We start from the raw sequence: 16,049 nt of genomic DNA, 5'->3' as shown, positions 1-16,049 counted from the left end.
AAAGCAGATTATGTTCTCGAGGCGATACCCGAGGACACCTTCCGAGGGCTATCTGGAGGGTCCGCTTTGTTACTACGATCAGGCGCTCGAAGAACCCACCTTTCCAAGGTGCACGGGGTGTCTGAAATCGCCAGTTTATGCCTGTTCTCCTCAGGAATTGCTGGACTTTATCCTCTTCATAGAGTCCCTGAAGGAGGTTGCTGGCAGTCTTGAACGTTTGATGATTACCAGACGTGATGAACGACGGGGCACCGTGGGTGGCGCAAAATTGTCTTAGGGCTAAGACAAGTTCTTCCGCTTCCAGGGAGGGGCAGAAATCGATGTACACGGCCCTGCTGGCCATGCATGTCATGATCAGTATGTAGCCTGGCCGCGTTTCAGTCTGTATGGCAGCTGTGTGGTCCACTCTGACTGCTGTAAAGGGTTTTGTGAGGGTGGTCCTCTCCTTCGGTAGAGGGGGTGGTGGTGGCTGTCTCAACAGAGGCTGGAAGGCTAGCACGCATTCTGGACATTGTCGCACGGTCCGCTTGCAATGGAACGTAGACCCGCCGCCCAGCATTTCTGTCGAAAGATACCCATTAGTGTATTCACACCATAATGTAAGTGCAAATGGTGTAAATATCTTAAATAAATCCTGACTAAGTGCCCTTTGGTTGGCAAGAAAATTAACTGATTGGTTTCCTCTACTTAGGACACTTATCCCCTAGTACAAATAAGACTATCTATTAATACTAGATTCAATTGTCTGACAAAATTAGCAACTTCACGAGTGGGTCTGACTCCGCCCTCTAAGTAAGCATAAACTGTAGGCAAATAAAGTTTTTGCTCTAGTTGGACAACAATACTGAACGGATGCCGTTTTATTTTGGTAAACCTTTTGATTACCCTAGCAACTCTCAGCAAGAACTGGAATTCTACTTCCCTTTGTAAAATTTCCCATATCTCTCCTGGGGGGACAGGACTCATTTCCTCCCTCAGTTCTTGTACCACCGCCACTACGGTGTTTTCATGGGTTGGATCTTCCTCCTTGCAAGGAACAGGCTTTCCCGTGGTCCTGAGGAATTCTGGACCGTTCATCCAAAGAGAGTTATCTAGCAGTTGTTGCGTCGTTGCACCTCTGGACAGGACATCTGTAGGATTCTGTTTACTGGGGACATGGTTCAAACTGAATCGACAAACCTGCCGGAGAAAAACAATCTCCGCCACTCGGTTAGATATAAAGATGTTCTTGTGCTCCTTGGCATCGGGAGATGCTACCCATGCCAACGTGACCTTACTGTCAGTCCACATGACTATCTCTCGTGGCTCTATCAGCTCATTGAGGGTCTTTGCTAATCTGCAGACTAACAACAATGCTAACAGTTCTAGCTTGGGAATTGTCAATTTGTTCATCCCCTTCAGAGTGATCCTCATTTTACTAGTTATTAGGCTTACCTGATTGCAGTTGTCTCTAGTATATGCCACTGCGCCGTAAACCTTACTGCTGGCATCGGTGAATATATGGAATGCTAAACCTTTCTTACCTATCGTTCTTGGAAAGGTGATGTTGCTCACTGCTTTCAAATCACTCAACAACTCACTCGCTTCTCTAGCTTTCTCTCTTTTTCACACATCATCCCAACCCACGTCATCCTCCCATAGTTGTTGGAGGAAAAGTTTTCCTCTTACAAATAATGGGCTTATCAAACCTATCGGAACGTAAATTGAGACCAACAGGGAAAGTACCCTACACTTCGTAGGTACCCATCCCTACCCCAATTCACAGATTCTCTTACTTTCTTTCACACACAATCTGTCTACGTCCCGGGCCCATCGCAGCCCAAGCACGTTCACACTCATAGGCTCACTCCACTGTTTCTCGCTATCGAAGGCTAAGTGATTGGACGCCCATCCTTCTAAGGGCATACCCGCCCCTTTTAAGATTTTATTGACAGACTCATGCTCCTGCCTCATGCTCTCTAGATCTTCGAAAGTGGCCAGATAATTATCCACATAGAAAGACTTCACCAAATCTGGCCTACCTTCCCCTTTGAAATGATAATTTAAAACTTGTTGTAACAAAAACGGACTCACTGTGATGCCGAACACCACGACTCTAAAGGCGACCTGCTGCCTCGCGCCACAGAAATCGAGTGTATTTGGCATCACGAGGATCCAGGGGAACTAGGTGGCTAACAGCTCGCAGTGACTCGACACCCTCGAACAACACTTTGGCCGAACGCACGACTCCGTCATCGTCAAGATATGTCTCCACAACACGTCCAAGGGGCCACGTAGCTCTTTTTTTATTTTCTTGCTTAACCAGCACGACGTCTCCAGGGTGCAGCTTGGAGGGTTTCCCAGACCGACAGTCGTGCCGGGCTCTCAGGGCACTCAAATATTCCTTTCTCCACACCTCTCAGAAAGCTTTCAAAGAGTCTGTCAGCTTTAGGTAGCGATCACGTAGCCTCCAGGAGGTGAAGGTCGCGTTGAGGTGGTCGTCCGGCAAGATCGGTGCCATGAGGTGGACTGGGTGTCCTCTCAGCAGATGGGAGGGAGTGAGGACTTCATCCTCGCAATTGTCGCCGCTGCACATAAGCGGCCGATTATTCACCACTGCCTCTGCTTCTTTCACAAGGGTTAGTACGTGAGCGTCTGGTAGGTACTTCTTTCCGAGGGCTATTTGGAGGGTCCGCTTTGTTACTACGATCAGGCGCTCGAAGAACCCACCTTTCCAAGGTGCACGGGGTGTCTGAAATCGCCAGTTTATGCCCGTTCTCCTCAGGAATTGCTGGACTTCATCCTCTTCATAGAGTCCCTGAAGGAGGTTGCTGGCAGTCTTGAACGTTTGATGATTACCAGACGTGATGAACGACGGGGCACCGTGGGTGGCGCAAAATTGTCTTAGGGCTAAGACAAATTCTTCCGCTTCCAGGGAGGGGCAGAAATCGATGTACACGGCCCTGCTGGCCATGCATGTCATGATCAGTATGTAGCCTGGCCGCGTTTCAGTCTGTATGGCAGCTGTGTGGTCCACTCTGACTGCTGTAAAGGGTTTTGTGAGGGTGGTCCTCTCCTTCGGTAGAGGGGGTGGTGGTGGCTGTCTCAACAGAGGCTGGAAGGCTAGCACGCATTCTGGACATTGTCGCACGGTCCGCTTCGCAATGGAACGTAGACCCGCCGCCCAGCATTTCTGTCGAAAGATACCTATTAGTGTATTCACACCATAATGTAAGTGCAAATGGTGTAAATATCTTAAATAAATCCTGACTAAGTGCCCTTTGGTTGGCCAAAAAATTAACTGATTGGTTTCCTCTACTTGAGACACTTATCCCCTAGTACAAATAAGACTATCTATTAATACTAGATTTAATTGTCTGACAAAATTAGCAACTTCACGAGTGGGTCTGACTCCGCCCTCTAAGTAAGCATAAACTGTAGGCAAATAAAGTTTTTGCTCTAGTTTGACAACAATACTGAACGGATGCCGTTTTATTTTGGTAAACCTTTTGATTACCCTAGCAACTCTCAACAAGAACTGGAATTCTACTTCCCTTTGTAAAATTTCCCATATCTCTCCTGGGGGGACAGGACTCATTTCCTCCCTCAGTTCTTGTACTGCCGCCACTAAGGTGTTTTCATGGGTTGGATCTTCCTCCTTGCAAGGAACAGGCTTTCCCGTGGTCCTGAGGAATTCTGGACCGTTCATCCAAAGAGAGTTATCTAGCAGTTGTTGCGTCGTTGCACCTCTGGACAGGACATCTGCAGGATTCTGTTTACTGGGGACATGGTTCAAACTGAATCGACAAACCTGCTGAAGAAAAACAATCTCCGCCACTCGGTTAGATATAAAGATGTTCTTGTGCTCCTTGGCATCGGGAGATGCTACCCATGCCAACGTGACCTTACTGTCAGTCCACATGACTATCTCTCGTGGCTCTATCAGCTCATTGAGGGTCTTTGCTAATCTGCAGCCTAACAACAATGCTAACAGTTCTAGCTTGGGAATTGTAAATTTGTTTATCCCCTTCGGAGTGATCCTCATTTTACTAGTTATTTGGCTTACCTGATTGCAGTTGTCTCTAGTATATGCCACTGCGCCGTAAACCTTACTGCTGGCATCGGTGAATATATGGAATGCTAAACCTTTCTTACCTATCGTTCTTGGAAAGGTGATGTTGCTCACTGCTTTCAAATCACTCAACAACTAACTCGCTTCTCTAGCTTTCTCTCTTTTTCACACATCATCCCAACCCACATCATGCTCCCATAGTTGTTGGAGGAAAAGTTTTCCTCTTACAAATAATGGGCTTATCAAACCTATCGGAACGTAAATTGAGACCAACAGGGAAAGTACCCTACGCTTCGTAGGTACCCATCCCTTGTAGAAAAATATGTATTTTTCTTTTAATTTTACTAGTTATTAAAGAAAAAATATACATTATCACTACGGCATCAGTATTAAAGTACTTTAACTTTGTAATTACTTAATTAGTCAATTTTAAAGTTAACGTAAATTTTATAAATAGCTTTTCTCGTCTAATCCTTTTAAATGGTTACTGCCGTAAACAAACCACCAATTTTAATGCGGAAAATGTTTTCTTGGTTTACTGAGTGACGGAGAACCGATAGTACCTGTCAAGAAGAGTAGCTGTCAAGAACTTGAACAGCAGCAGTCTGCAGTAGAAGTTCCAGTCATACTTACAGTGGATTAATCTTTGAAGTTATTTAGTGACCTATGGATCTTATCATTTGCATCACGATCAGGTGTCACACAAATATGGAATAATTCTTTCAAAATACCATTGGACCCGGACCTGCCAAAGGAGAACCCGCCTACCTATCTCCTAAATTACACTATAAACAGGGTAAGAGAAAAGCTATTTTTTCTTTGTTTTAAACTGTCCAGATCTTGATTTTTATTCCTGCAGCTTTAATCGATGCTTGTGTGATAAGTGTTATTACTTATATTTACCCAAATTATACGTACCTTACCTATACTTACATTACATACTTGTTTATACTTATAGTTACTTTGTTTGTATTTCATTAATCAATTTACTATTTAAGTGTATTGAATTCTGAGTGATCTTATTATTATTTTGACGGTTTGTTTACTGGGATAGAAATATACTTTACATTTTACTTGATTATTTTTGGGCTGTTATTTCATTGGGGTAGTTGTGTCCAATTCTGTTCATACCTGAAATCTTAAGATTTCCTCTTGTTCACTATTTCAGATGTGTGTATACTTTCGGATTCATTTCATTGGCCTCCGGATGATGCAGCCCAAGTACTCACTTTCTATCCTTATGGTTCACGTCAAGTGTTTGTCATTCAGAAGTTTATTTTTGGTTCGAGTATATACATTAAAATTAAATTCATTGTAACTTATACTTTATTATTTACTATACCCTATATTAACTTATAAATTTAATGAGTTACCTTATCATTAAATCTGTATAAAAACCTCATTTTTATACATGGCGACCGTGACAGGATCTGGAAGTTGAGTGGGTGGCTGTGTTTCCCGGAGGTAGGTTTAGGGTCCATGGTGATAATTTACATAAAAATTACTTTAAGTTACTTTTGTGATTACTGTTTATACACTTCTGCTTGTATTAGTACTGCAAGTTATTGTTTTAATCTGATCTGTTGTTATTGTTACTTATATATTAGTCAAGATGACTGAACTGAAGAGATTAATAACTTCTCGGAAGTTTGTAAGAAAGTCTGTTACGGAGTCTTTTAATCAACGTGATCAGTTCATCTTACTTGATGCTTCAGATAAGCTAGCACTTGAGTCTAAGTTGACTGACCACATGGCACGTTTGAAGGATTTGGATCTTCAAATACAGGGTATTAAATGGAGTTCTGAAGAAAACGAAAGTGAACTAATGGAAGAATTGGAGGCCTGTGAAAATTATCAAGACAAACTACGTTCGTCTTTATTTAAGCTCCAATCGCCTGTACCGACTACACCATCACCCCCTACTCCAGCTCTTCCCCTTTTGAAGAGACCAACAGCTCCTTTACCTCGATACTCTGGTCAAGAGAACGAAGATCTAACCAAATTTCTATCTCAGTTTGAGGCAGTTATAAACAGGTATGAATACTCTGACTACGAAAAGCTTTTGCTCCTAAAGCAGCAGATATCTGGAAGAGCCTTGGTTTTGATAGATTCCTTGGAGTCTCATAACCAAGGATATAGTAAAGCAAAGGAGCTCTTAGAAAAGGCACTTGCTTCTCCAGACGTTCAGAAATTCAGCACCATCAAGCAGCTATCTGAGCTAAACTTGGACAAATGTGATGACCCATTTGAATATGTATCCAAAGTTAAAGGTATAATAGAGAATGTCCGTAAGTTGAATATTTCTATTGATTATATTTTGCAATACTTTGTGTGGACAGGTTTGAATGAAAAGTTCAGGGAATTACTGATAAATATTACTAACCATACATGGCCTTCAATTGAAGAGATTAGTGATAATTTCTTCACTGCCTGCACAAGATACAGTCACCATAAGAAGAAAGTGAAAGTAACAGATCATTCTGTGGATATGGCAATAAATGTGAACTTCACACCAGAGGGAACTAGTGGAGCTACAGCAAAATGTTATCCATGCTCCTTGTGTAGCACAGTCCAAGAAAAGGCTAGCCATAACATCAGAGATTGTACGAACTTTATTTCTCCTGTTTCCAAAGTCGAGAAATTGAAGAGTATCGATGGATGTACTAGATGTGGCCTGGCATCACATTCTACTGAAAAGTGCAGATACAAATTTAGATATCGGTGTGCAAATTGCAAAGGTTTTCATTGGAATTACTTGTGCACTCATCCAGGGGAAAATCAATCCAATGACATGGGTAAAAAGAATCTGGACCTTAACAAGAAAAAGTTCCATGAAAAATACAAGGACAAGAAAGACACAAAGGCGAAAAATCCTATGGAAAGATCCCAGAATAACATTACTACTATTACAGAGGCTTTGAATAACTCAAGTGAGGGAGATACGATTCTTCCAACCTTCACGTGTAACATAAATGGATCCAATGTGCGTTGTATGAAAGACAGTGGATGTCAATCCAATTTTATATCTGAAGAGTTGGCAAGCAGATTGAATCTACCAGTCATACGAGAGTGTGTTAAACTTACTGTGAATGGTATCAATGTCCCTAGAAGTTATGACACCAAAATTGTTGAGGTGGAAATGAAATTTGACAGGGATTCAAGAGTCATTTATGCATTGTGCCTTCCAAATATAAATATTACTTTGAATCTTCCCAAGTTGAACAGAGTTGTGAATGGATTTCTGTCAAAAGGATATAAATTGGCAGATACAAGACTTTTGGATGGTTCAGAAGATATTTCTGATATTCAGCTTATTTTGGGATCAAAATCCAGCTATTGCATACCTGAGACTGAAATTGTATTCGGAGAGAAATCTATATGTTCAAGAACTCCTCATGGTGTAGTTTTAAAGGGAGCAACCGAGACTATTTTACATGATCTGCCTTATTTACCATATGCCCCTGAAGTCTCGTCGTCTTCCTACATTTCGACAACTAATAGAACCCCAGACTACCTGCCTTCAAAAGAAGCTAAGTTTTATCAAACCTCTAATATAGATTTTGGTAAAATCGAGATAAGAAATGAATCATTTGTTTTGGAAGGAGAGGATGATGAAGTCAGTGGGTTAGTTGATATTGAAAAGGATGTACTTGATTCTGTTTGTGACGAAGCATTAGATAGAGAGACTTCAATATACTCTGAAACTGTTGAAATCCATACTCAGTTGGTCAATTACGTTTTAGAGAAAACTGCAAGGAATAGTGAAGGGAGGCTGGTAATGCCATTACTCTGGAACCCTAGAGTTTCTCACCTTTTGGGACATAACTTCAATATATCAGAGAAAATACTGTCAGGCTTGCAAAGAAAATTTCAAGGAAATTTAGATGATAAACTGAAGCAGATTAATATGGTATTTAAAGAGCAAGCACATGCTGGTATAATTGAGAGAATTGAAAATCTTGATAAATTCAAGAAGGAGCATCCAGAGTCCAGTTTCATGCCTTTTATGGGCATTTTTAAGCCTGATCGTGAGACCACAAAATGTAGGGTTGTGTTCCTGTCCAATTTGAGTGACAAAGGAAGTATGAATCACAATCAAACTATGCATGCAGGTCACACATTAAATCAGAAACTCTCCACTTCCATTATTAATTTGAGATTCGGAAGCAAATTGTGTTGCTTTGATATAAAGAAGGCATTCAACAATATAGGTCTTGAGGAAGCCGACCAAAATCGCCTTTGTTTTTTATGGTTTAGAAATCTTGAAGAGGCAGATTTTTCAATTATTGGCTATAAGAATAGTAGACTTCCTTTTGGGCTTAGATGTTCACCTGCATTATTAATGCTTGGGTTATACAAGATATTGATACTGGATTCTACCAATGATTCTTTTCCATTGATGAAACTCAAGAGAACCATTTATCAGTTGTCTTATATGGACAACTGTGCATTTACAGCAGAAACGTCTGATTGTTTGTTGTGGATGTATACCATGTTGGAGGATATTTTCAGTCCATATAAGTTTTCACTTCAGCAGTTTTTATCAAATGACATGTCATTACAGAAAGAAATTGACAAAATTCAGGAAACAGAGACTCCGACAAAAAGTAAACTGCTGGGACTTGAGTGGGATCGAATGAGTGATACATTGTCTACAAAACCCATACAACTGGATATAAATTCATCAACAAAAAGACAAGTTTTATCTACTATAGCTTCACAGTTCGATCTTCTTAATTTCAATGGACCTATACTGAATCGAGCCAGATTGTTTCTACACAGATTGCAGTGTAGACCAGAAATAGATTGGGATGAAAAGCTTACTGCTCCTTTGATCAATGAATGGAAGAATATCTGCAAGCAGGCCAATGCTGCACCTTCTGTAGAGTTCCCACGGAATTTTGGTGCTCGTACTGACCAATATAAATTGGTTGGGTTTGCTGATAGTAGTAAGGTTCTGTTTGGCGCTGCAGTGTATCTGTATAACATAAATACAAATAAGATCTACTTTATTTTAGCAAGAAATAAACTGGTGAGTAAACAATTGTAGTCAAAATCCATACCAAGCTTGGAATTACAAGCTCTTGCTTTAACTGTAGAAACTGTACAGGATTTGAAGAATGAACTTTCAGGATTTGGTTGCATTGATCCTATTGAGATAGTTGGATGCGAGGTCTACTCTGACAGTTTGGTGGTACTGACCTGGCTGCAGTCTTACGCCTTGAAACTTGACAAACTACAAAAAAAGCAACCCTTTATACTCAATAGGTTAGAGTATATCAATAAGCTGTGTGAGGATACTTGTATGAAATTTTCTTTTGTGTCTGGAGAAGATAATCCAGCAGACTGCATCACCAGACCTTTATCCTTTAGGCAGCTAATGAAAACAAACTATATAACTGGTCCTAAGTTCATTACAGAGAGCGAAAGCAATGTGATCTGTAGTGACAGCACATTGTCTTTCATCATACCTGGATTATTTGAATCAAAACGAGTGCATAATGTGGAGACAAATTGTGGTAGTGCTTGTTCACCTCCGCATGTGGGCTCGGAACATCTTTTCCCTTTTAATAGGGTTTCTAGTTTTGAGAAGGCTGTGAGAGTGCATGAGGTGGTGCTCAGGTTCTGCAGCATTTTGAAATCTAAGTTTAAAAGTAAACATCCAGCTCTAGATCATTTTGAAGTTGAAGATGAAGGTTTTAACTTTTATGATGAAGCTTGTAGGCAGATTATAATCAGGGATCAAGATATTCACTTCCCAGATGTCTTTGATTATTTTCACTCAAAACAGAAGCAGTTGAAGAATCTGCCTAACATTGTTGCACAGTTGAACTTGTTTCTTGATTCGGATGGCATGGTGAAGGTAAAAAGTAAATGCCGAAGATTGAAGGAAGTCCAACATCTTAACAAATTCAACTATCCTTTACTACTATCGAAGGACAGTATGTTGGTTCCTCTGATTATAAGGGAATTGCACGTGAAGCTCTCACATGCTGGTTGTTATCCTTTGTTGGCGGAACTTAGAAGAAACTTTTGGATTACCCATATATACTCGGCTGTGAAGAAAGTTCTGTCAAACTGCATTACTTGTAAGAGATTAAATGAGAGGGTAATCAAATTAAATCAAAGTCATTACCCAGAGTTCAGGATTAATCCTGAAAACATACCGTATAGACAGATTTTCATTGATCATATGGGTCCATTTAAAATAAAGAATGATCAAGGAAATACTGTCAAGGTATGGCTGTTATGTATTACGTGTCTGTGGTCCCGGGCTATTAACTTGAAAATTTGTATGGATTTAACTTCAGAGGAATTTATTAGAGCATTACAACTTCATACATATGAATTTGGTATTCCTTCCTTATGTCTGTCTGATTTGGGATCGCAATTCGTTGCTGGTGCAAATCAGATCTCTAGTTTCTTGAGCGATTACGAGACAAATGCATATTTACAGGAACATGGAATTAAATCCTTTAAATTTGAGCAATATTACAAAGGATGTAATCAAATCGGCTCGTTAGTAGAGTCTTGTGTGAAACTAACCAAGCGCTTATTATTTGGAGCAATGCGCAATAATATTCTTCCCCTTCGGGATTTTGATTTTATTGTTCACAAAACTAAACATTTGGTGAACAGAAGGCCAATTTCATTTAAAGAGTCTCTTAGGGACTCTTCAGGAGAGAGCATTCCAGAAATCATTACCCCAGAGATGTTGATTCATGGCAGAGAATTGGTTTCCATCAATATAATCCCTCAACTACAAGGCCCAACAGATGCCGATCCAGAATTCAATGCAGATCAGATTCCTTCATCATTACTGAAACTGCAAAATGTACGACATAATCTTATTAAAATATACAATGAAGAATTTGTTGGGAATCTGATATATCAAGCCGTAAATAAAAAAGACCGATACAAGCCCGTTCAACATAAAGAACTTAAAGTTGGAGATATAGTACTTTTGAAGGAACCCTTAGCTAAACCCTGTAATTATCCAATGGGACGCATTAAGGAAATTGTAAAAAATATAAACAATGAAGTTACGGCTGTGAAAGTCTTTAAAGGGAAAACTGGAGAAATATTAAAACGGCACTCTAGTTCTATAATTCCTCTTTTGTCAGTCCCAAGCGATGATGAGAAGCAAGGTGTACCTGACACTAAGAATGTTCATATTGTATCATCACGTCCTAAAAGAAAAGCAGCTATACAGGGGGCTGCCAAAATTCACCAAATTTTGGCTGAATCTGATTAGGGATTTTTCATTACTGTTAATATTGTTTTATTTGGATTCCTTGGGTTGATTTTTATTTTTGGGTAATTTTCGTGTAAATACATTTACATTACATACTTTTGATTTCATACTAAATCAAAATCTCTCCCCTGGAGTGTAGAAAAATATGTATTTTTCTTTTAATTTTACTAGTTATTAAAGAAAAAATATACATTATCACTACGGCATCAGTATTAAAGTACTTTAACTTTGTAATTACTTAATTAGTCAATTTTAAAGTTAACGTACATTTTATAAATAGCTTTTCTCGTCTAATCCTTTTAAATGGTTACTGCCGTAAACAAACCACCAATTTTAATGCGGAAAACGTTTTCTTGGTTTACTGAGTGACGGAGAACCGATAGTACCTGTCAAGAAGAGTAGCTGTCAAGAACTTGAACAGCAGCAGTCTGCAGTAGAAGTTCCAGTCATACTTACAGTGGATTAATCTTTGAAGTTATTTAGTGACCTATGGATCTTATCATTTGCATCACGATCAGGTGTCACACAAATATGGAATAATTCTTTCAAAATACCATTGGACCCGGACCTGCCAAAGGAGAACCCGCCTACCTATCTCCTAAATTACACTATAAACAGGGTAAGAGAAAAGCTATTTTTTCTTTGTTTTAAACTGTCCAGATCTTGATTTTTATTCCTGCAGCTTTAATCGATGCTTGTGTGATAAGTGTTATTACTTATATTTACCCAAATTATACGTACCTTACCTATACTTACATTACATACTTGTTTATACTTATAGTTACTTTGTTTGTATTTCATTAATCAATTTACTATTTAAGTGTATTGAATTCTGAGTGATCTTATTATTATTTTGACGGTTTGTTTACTGGGATAGAAATATACTTTACATTTTACTTGATTATTTTTGGGCTGTTATTTCATTGGGGTAGTTGTGTCCGATTCTGTTCATACCTGAAATCTTAAGATTTCCTCTTGTTCACTATTTCAGATGTGTGTATACTTTCGGATTCATTTCATTGGCCTCCGGATGATGCAGCCCAAGTACTCACTTTCTATCCTTATGGTTCACGTCAAGTGTTTGTCATTCAGAAGTTTATTTTTGGTTCGAGTATATACATTACAATTAAATTCATTGTAACTTATACTTTATTATTTACTATACCCTATATTAACTCATAAATTTAATGAGTTACCTTATCATTAAATCTGTATAAAAACCTCATTTTTATACATCCCTACCCCAATTCACAGATTCTCTTACTTTCTTTCACACACAATCTGTCTACGTCCCGGGCCCATCGCAGCCCAAGCACGTTCACACTCATAGGCTCACTCCACTGTTTCTCGCTATCGAAGGCTAAGTGATTGGACGCCCATCCTTCTAAGGGCATACCCGCCCCTTTTAAGATTTTATTGACAGACTCATGCTCCTGCCTCATGCTCTCTAGATCTTCGAAAGTGGCCAGATAATTATCCACATAGAAAGACTTCACCAAATCTGGCCTACCTTCCCCTTTGAAATGATAATTTAAAACTTGTTGTAACAAAAACGGACTCACTGTGATGCCGAACACCACGACTCTAAAGGCGACCTGCTGCCTCGCGCCACAGAAATCGAGTGTATTTGGCATCACGAGGATCCAACAAGACACGATGGAAGGCTTTGCTTATGTCAGCTAACATAGCATATTGGTTCAACCTGAACCTTATGATCAAATGATACGCTAATTCTACCAGAATGGGGCCAGGTAAGAGGCATTAATTCAATGACTTACTACCCTTGGATTTCGCCGAGGCATTGAACACGATTCTAAGATTGGTTGTGCGGCTATCTTTCCTGATTCCAAAGTGCGGCATATAATAACCTTCCACATTGGGTTCTTTCACTTCAGATATAAAACCCGCTTCAAGATATTTATCTATCACTCCCTGGTAATGATCAAAATATTCCCCATCCTTTCTGAACTTAGTTTGAAATGACTCTAACTGCGCTATAGCATTTCGATAGTTCGTATCTGGCCTAGCATCCGACCCGAATGGTAGGCTAACCTTATATCCCTCAGGTTTCTTCACAACACTTTGCGACACCTTTCGCATGGCTTCTGCCTCGCGAACAGTGTATTGCTCAGATGGGGGGATACCAACACGGTCCAAATGTCACCGCTCATCTACGTCAAACTGGTATGGTTCATTCGCGATTTTGCACACTCTAAGCGTTTTTACCTGTTCAATCCTTTCCCCTTGCAATAGCCACTGCGGCACCTTCCCATATGGCGACATACCATTATGTGTCAGGAAAAGACTGATCCTATCCATCCTCTCTACACCTATAATAAAATAATCAGCCCTTACTAATATGCGGACATTTTTCAGCACATCGGACTCGTTTTCTGGATCGGCTAACATGACTCCCTTACTCAACAGATGCTGTCTGACCTTTAAATAACCAGCGTTATGTATTGGGATGCCCACGTTTTCGTGTGCCACTAGCTTCCTTCGCACGGTTCTTTTTCTCATCTCAACCCTACAACTCACTACATCGTATTGTCCGCTTATTTCTGCGGAGCCAAACGGAGCTATATTCAATGCTACCCGTCCTACCACCGGTAGGCCTAATTGACTCGCGATTTTCGCTGATATGAATCTACTTTGGCTTCCTGAGTCGAGGAATAGGCGGACTCGCTTGTTACTTTGTTTCTGATGGATTTCGGCCATAGCCGTTGGCAAGAGGGTGCATGGGAGGTCCACATCGGACTTCTGTGCGATCTTTGCGCTTTTGCATGGTTTAGATTCCACTTTAGCCTTGGATGGATGGGGGGCAGTTTCGTGCTGTTGAGGCATCGCATCCACTACGGGGCGGGATGTTGTTGACTGAGTATTGCTACTACTTGGGATCGATTGCGGTCGTTTTCCCGCATTGTAATCATCGCAAAGTGCAGTGTGGTGGTTGGCATTACAATTTTTGCAAGAGTTTGAGATGACCAGACTTTGTACAATTGAAAACAGAGGCCCCTTTTAAGTAAAATGCGACATCTAGCAGCCACGTCAGTTATTTGGCGACATCCGTGAGGCGGGTGCCATTCGCTACAAAATGGGCAAGAATTATTGTGGACGGGTTTGGATTTCGCTCATACACTGCTCTCTGGTCTTTTATCATGCTGAAGTCTATCGCCTCTTTGCAATGCATCGTCTTCGAGCATTCTTATAATGAAATCTATTGCTTCAAAGAACACGTCTAACGTGTAATCACATTTTCTTAGATGCTCGACCACTTTTCTGTAGAGCTTTCCCTCTGATAGTTTTTGGTTTATGAGGCTCATGACCATGCCCGGGCCTATATCATCTTTACTTAGCCTTTTACTTTGTTCAATTATGATTGTTAACTCGAAACAGAACCTTTTGAGCTCTACAGGATCTAGTGACGGCACAAAGATGTTAGCTAATTTTTGGTGCAAAATCACGAGTGTCTGATGTACATTGCCATACTGTTTATCTAGAAGATCTAACGCTATTTTATAGTTCGCGGCGGTTACACTTAAAGATTTCACTATTCTAAGCGGCTCCTTGCCTAATGTCCCCAACAAATATGTAAATTTAGATACATCATCTAAATCGGCTCTTCGATCTACATGTATCGTAAAGAGCTCACGGTACGAAGCGTATTCCTGCACTTCCCCTTCAAACGTGGGGAGAGGCAGCGGTTTCAACTTGGGTAGGGCAACATTCCTCGTTGGAGTGCTTTTCACTCTATCAATACGATTGTATAGAAGGGTAGAAGCTCGCGTAGCTTCACCCAACGTGTGCCTGATTCGGGCTTCCAAACTAGGTTCTAGTTTGACATACTGATTTTTGTATAGCTCTCTCAGCTGTCTGACCTCTTCCTGCAATTCTGTGACCAGATTCTGGTAAACGGACTCAGAGTATGTCTCAATTAATGCGCGTTGTTTTTCACTTAGCAAGTTGACTATTTGGCCCATCGACGCCTTGATGTGCACGATCGTGGCAACCCCCATTTTGACTAACTTTACTTTAACTTCGGGAGAGTTTGGCAAACTAGGAAACGAATTGGGTTTAAGTTACAAAGATGAGGGCACTAAAAAACCAGAGAGACACGTGGTCGATTGCACATCAGGAGGCTGAGGACCTTAATTGTTACGTCACTCCCTCTCTCTCCTATTAGGGTTACCATAAAAGCTCATATTTTACTGAATTCCTTTCTAGCTCTGGAAGGCACTTGTTATCCGGTTCGAAGGACCAGTTGTCGTGATTTTCACTTCGACTTTTATATGATTAGTTCTAGGCCCGATGGTTAGGGCCGATAACAAGACCTTGAAGAGGTAAGCCTCCCAAAACCGTCCAGGAATCGAATAAAATACGGCTACACTTTACAATTTTATTACAAAAATAGTTATTTGATAAGGGAATAACATGCTAAAACATTTACACTACTTAATAAATGAAATATCTCACCTGAAACAATTACACGGGCTCGGACTTAAAAAGAGAACAAAATACACCCCATTTTAACAAAATACCTTGGTAGACCACATACCAAGGTTTTCTACCGTATTTTAGTGGATGAATATGATCCCCAATCACTGGGATAACTGAAATATATACAGATACAAATTCACATCACACTTACAAAAAACTATGGGGAAACCGACCTGGTTATACAAGGAGCAGAGACGTAACAATAGAAGACAACTTACTTGTTCGGGGATATTAGGCAAAGATAAC

General features: G+C 40.3%; 3 protein-coding genes across 3 annotated transcripts; 1 reads left to right on the top strand and 2 right to left on the bottom strand.

Annotated features, from left to right (window-relative positions):
* Window positions 1-3,307: 3,307 nt before the first annotated feature.
* LOC137619091 (uncharacterized) lies at window positions 3,308-4,024 on the bottom strand. Its single transcript, XM_068349283.1, has one exon. It carries the CDS (start codon window positions 4,022-4,024, stop codon window positions 3,308-3,310), a length of 717 nt encoding a protein of 238 aa, XP_068205384.1.
* A 1,639-nt stretch (window positions 4,025-5,663) lies between these two features.
* On the top strand, window positions 5,664-11,306 carry LOC137619090 (uncharacterized). The gene is made up of 2 exons (XM_068349282.1): window positions 5,664-9,005; window positions 9,102-11,306. Exons 1-2 carry the CDS (start codon window positions 5,664-5,666, stop codon window positions 11,304-11,306), a joined length of 5,547 nt encoding a protein of 1,848 aa, XP_068205383.1.
* Window positions 11,307-14,437: 3,131 nt separating this feature from the next.
* LOC137619089 (uncharacterized) lies at window positions 14,438-15,322 on the bottom strand. Its single transcript, XM_068349281.1, has one exon. It carries the CDS (start codon window positions 15,320-15,322, stop codon window positions 14,438-14,440), a length of 885 nt encoding a protein of 294 aa, XP_068205382.1.
* Window positions 15,323-16,049: the final 727 nt, after the last annotated feature.

This window comes from Palaemon carinicauda, chromosome 25 (genome assembly GCF_036898095.1).
Source record: "Palaemon carinicauda isolate YSFRI2023 chromosome 25, ASM3689809v2, whole genome shotgun sequence".
NCBI classification, from domain to species: domain Eukaryota; kingdom Metazoa; phylum Arthropoda; class Malacostraca; order Decapoda; family Palaemonidae; genus Palaemon; species Palaemon carinicauda.
Note: the sequence above shows the minus strand (reverse complement) of the source record. Positions and strands in the feature narration are given on the sequence as shown.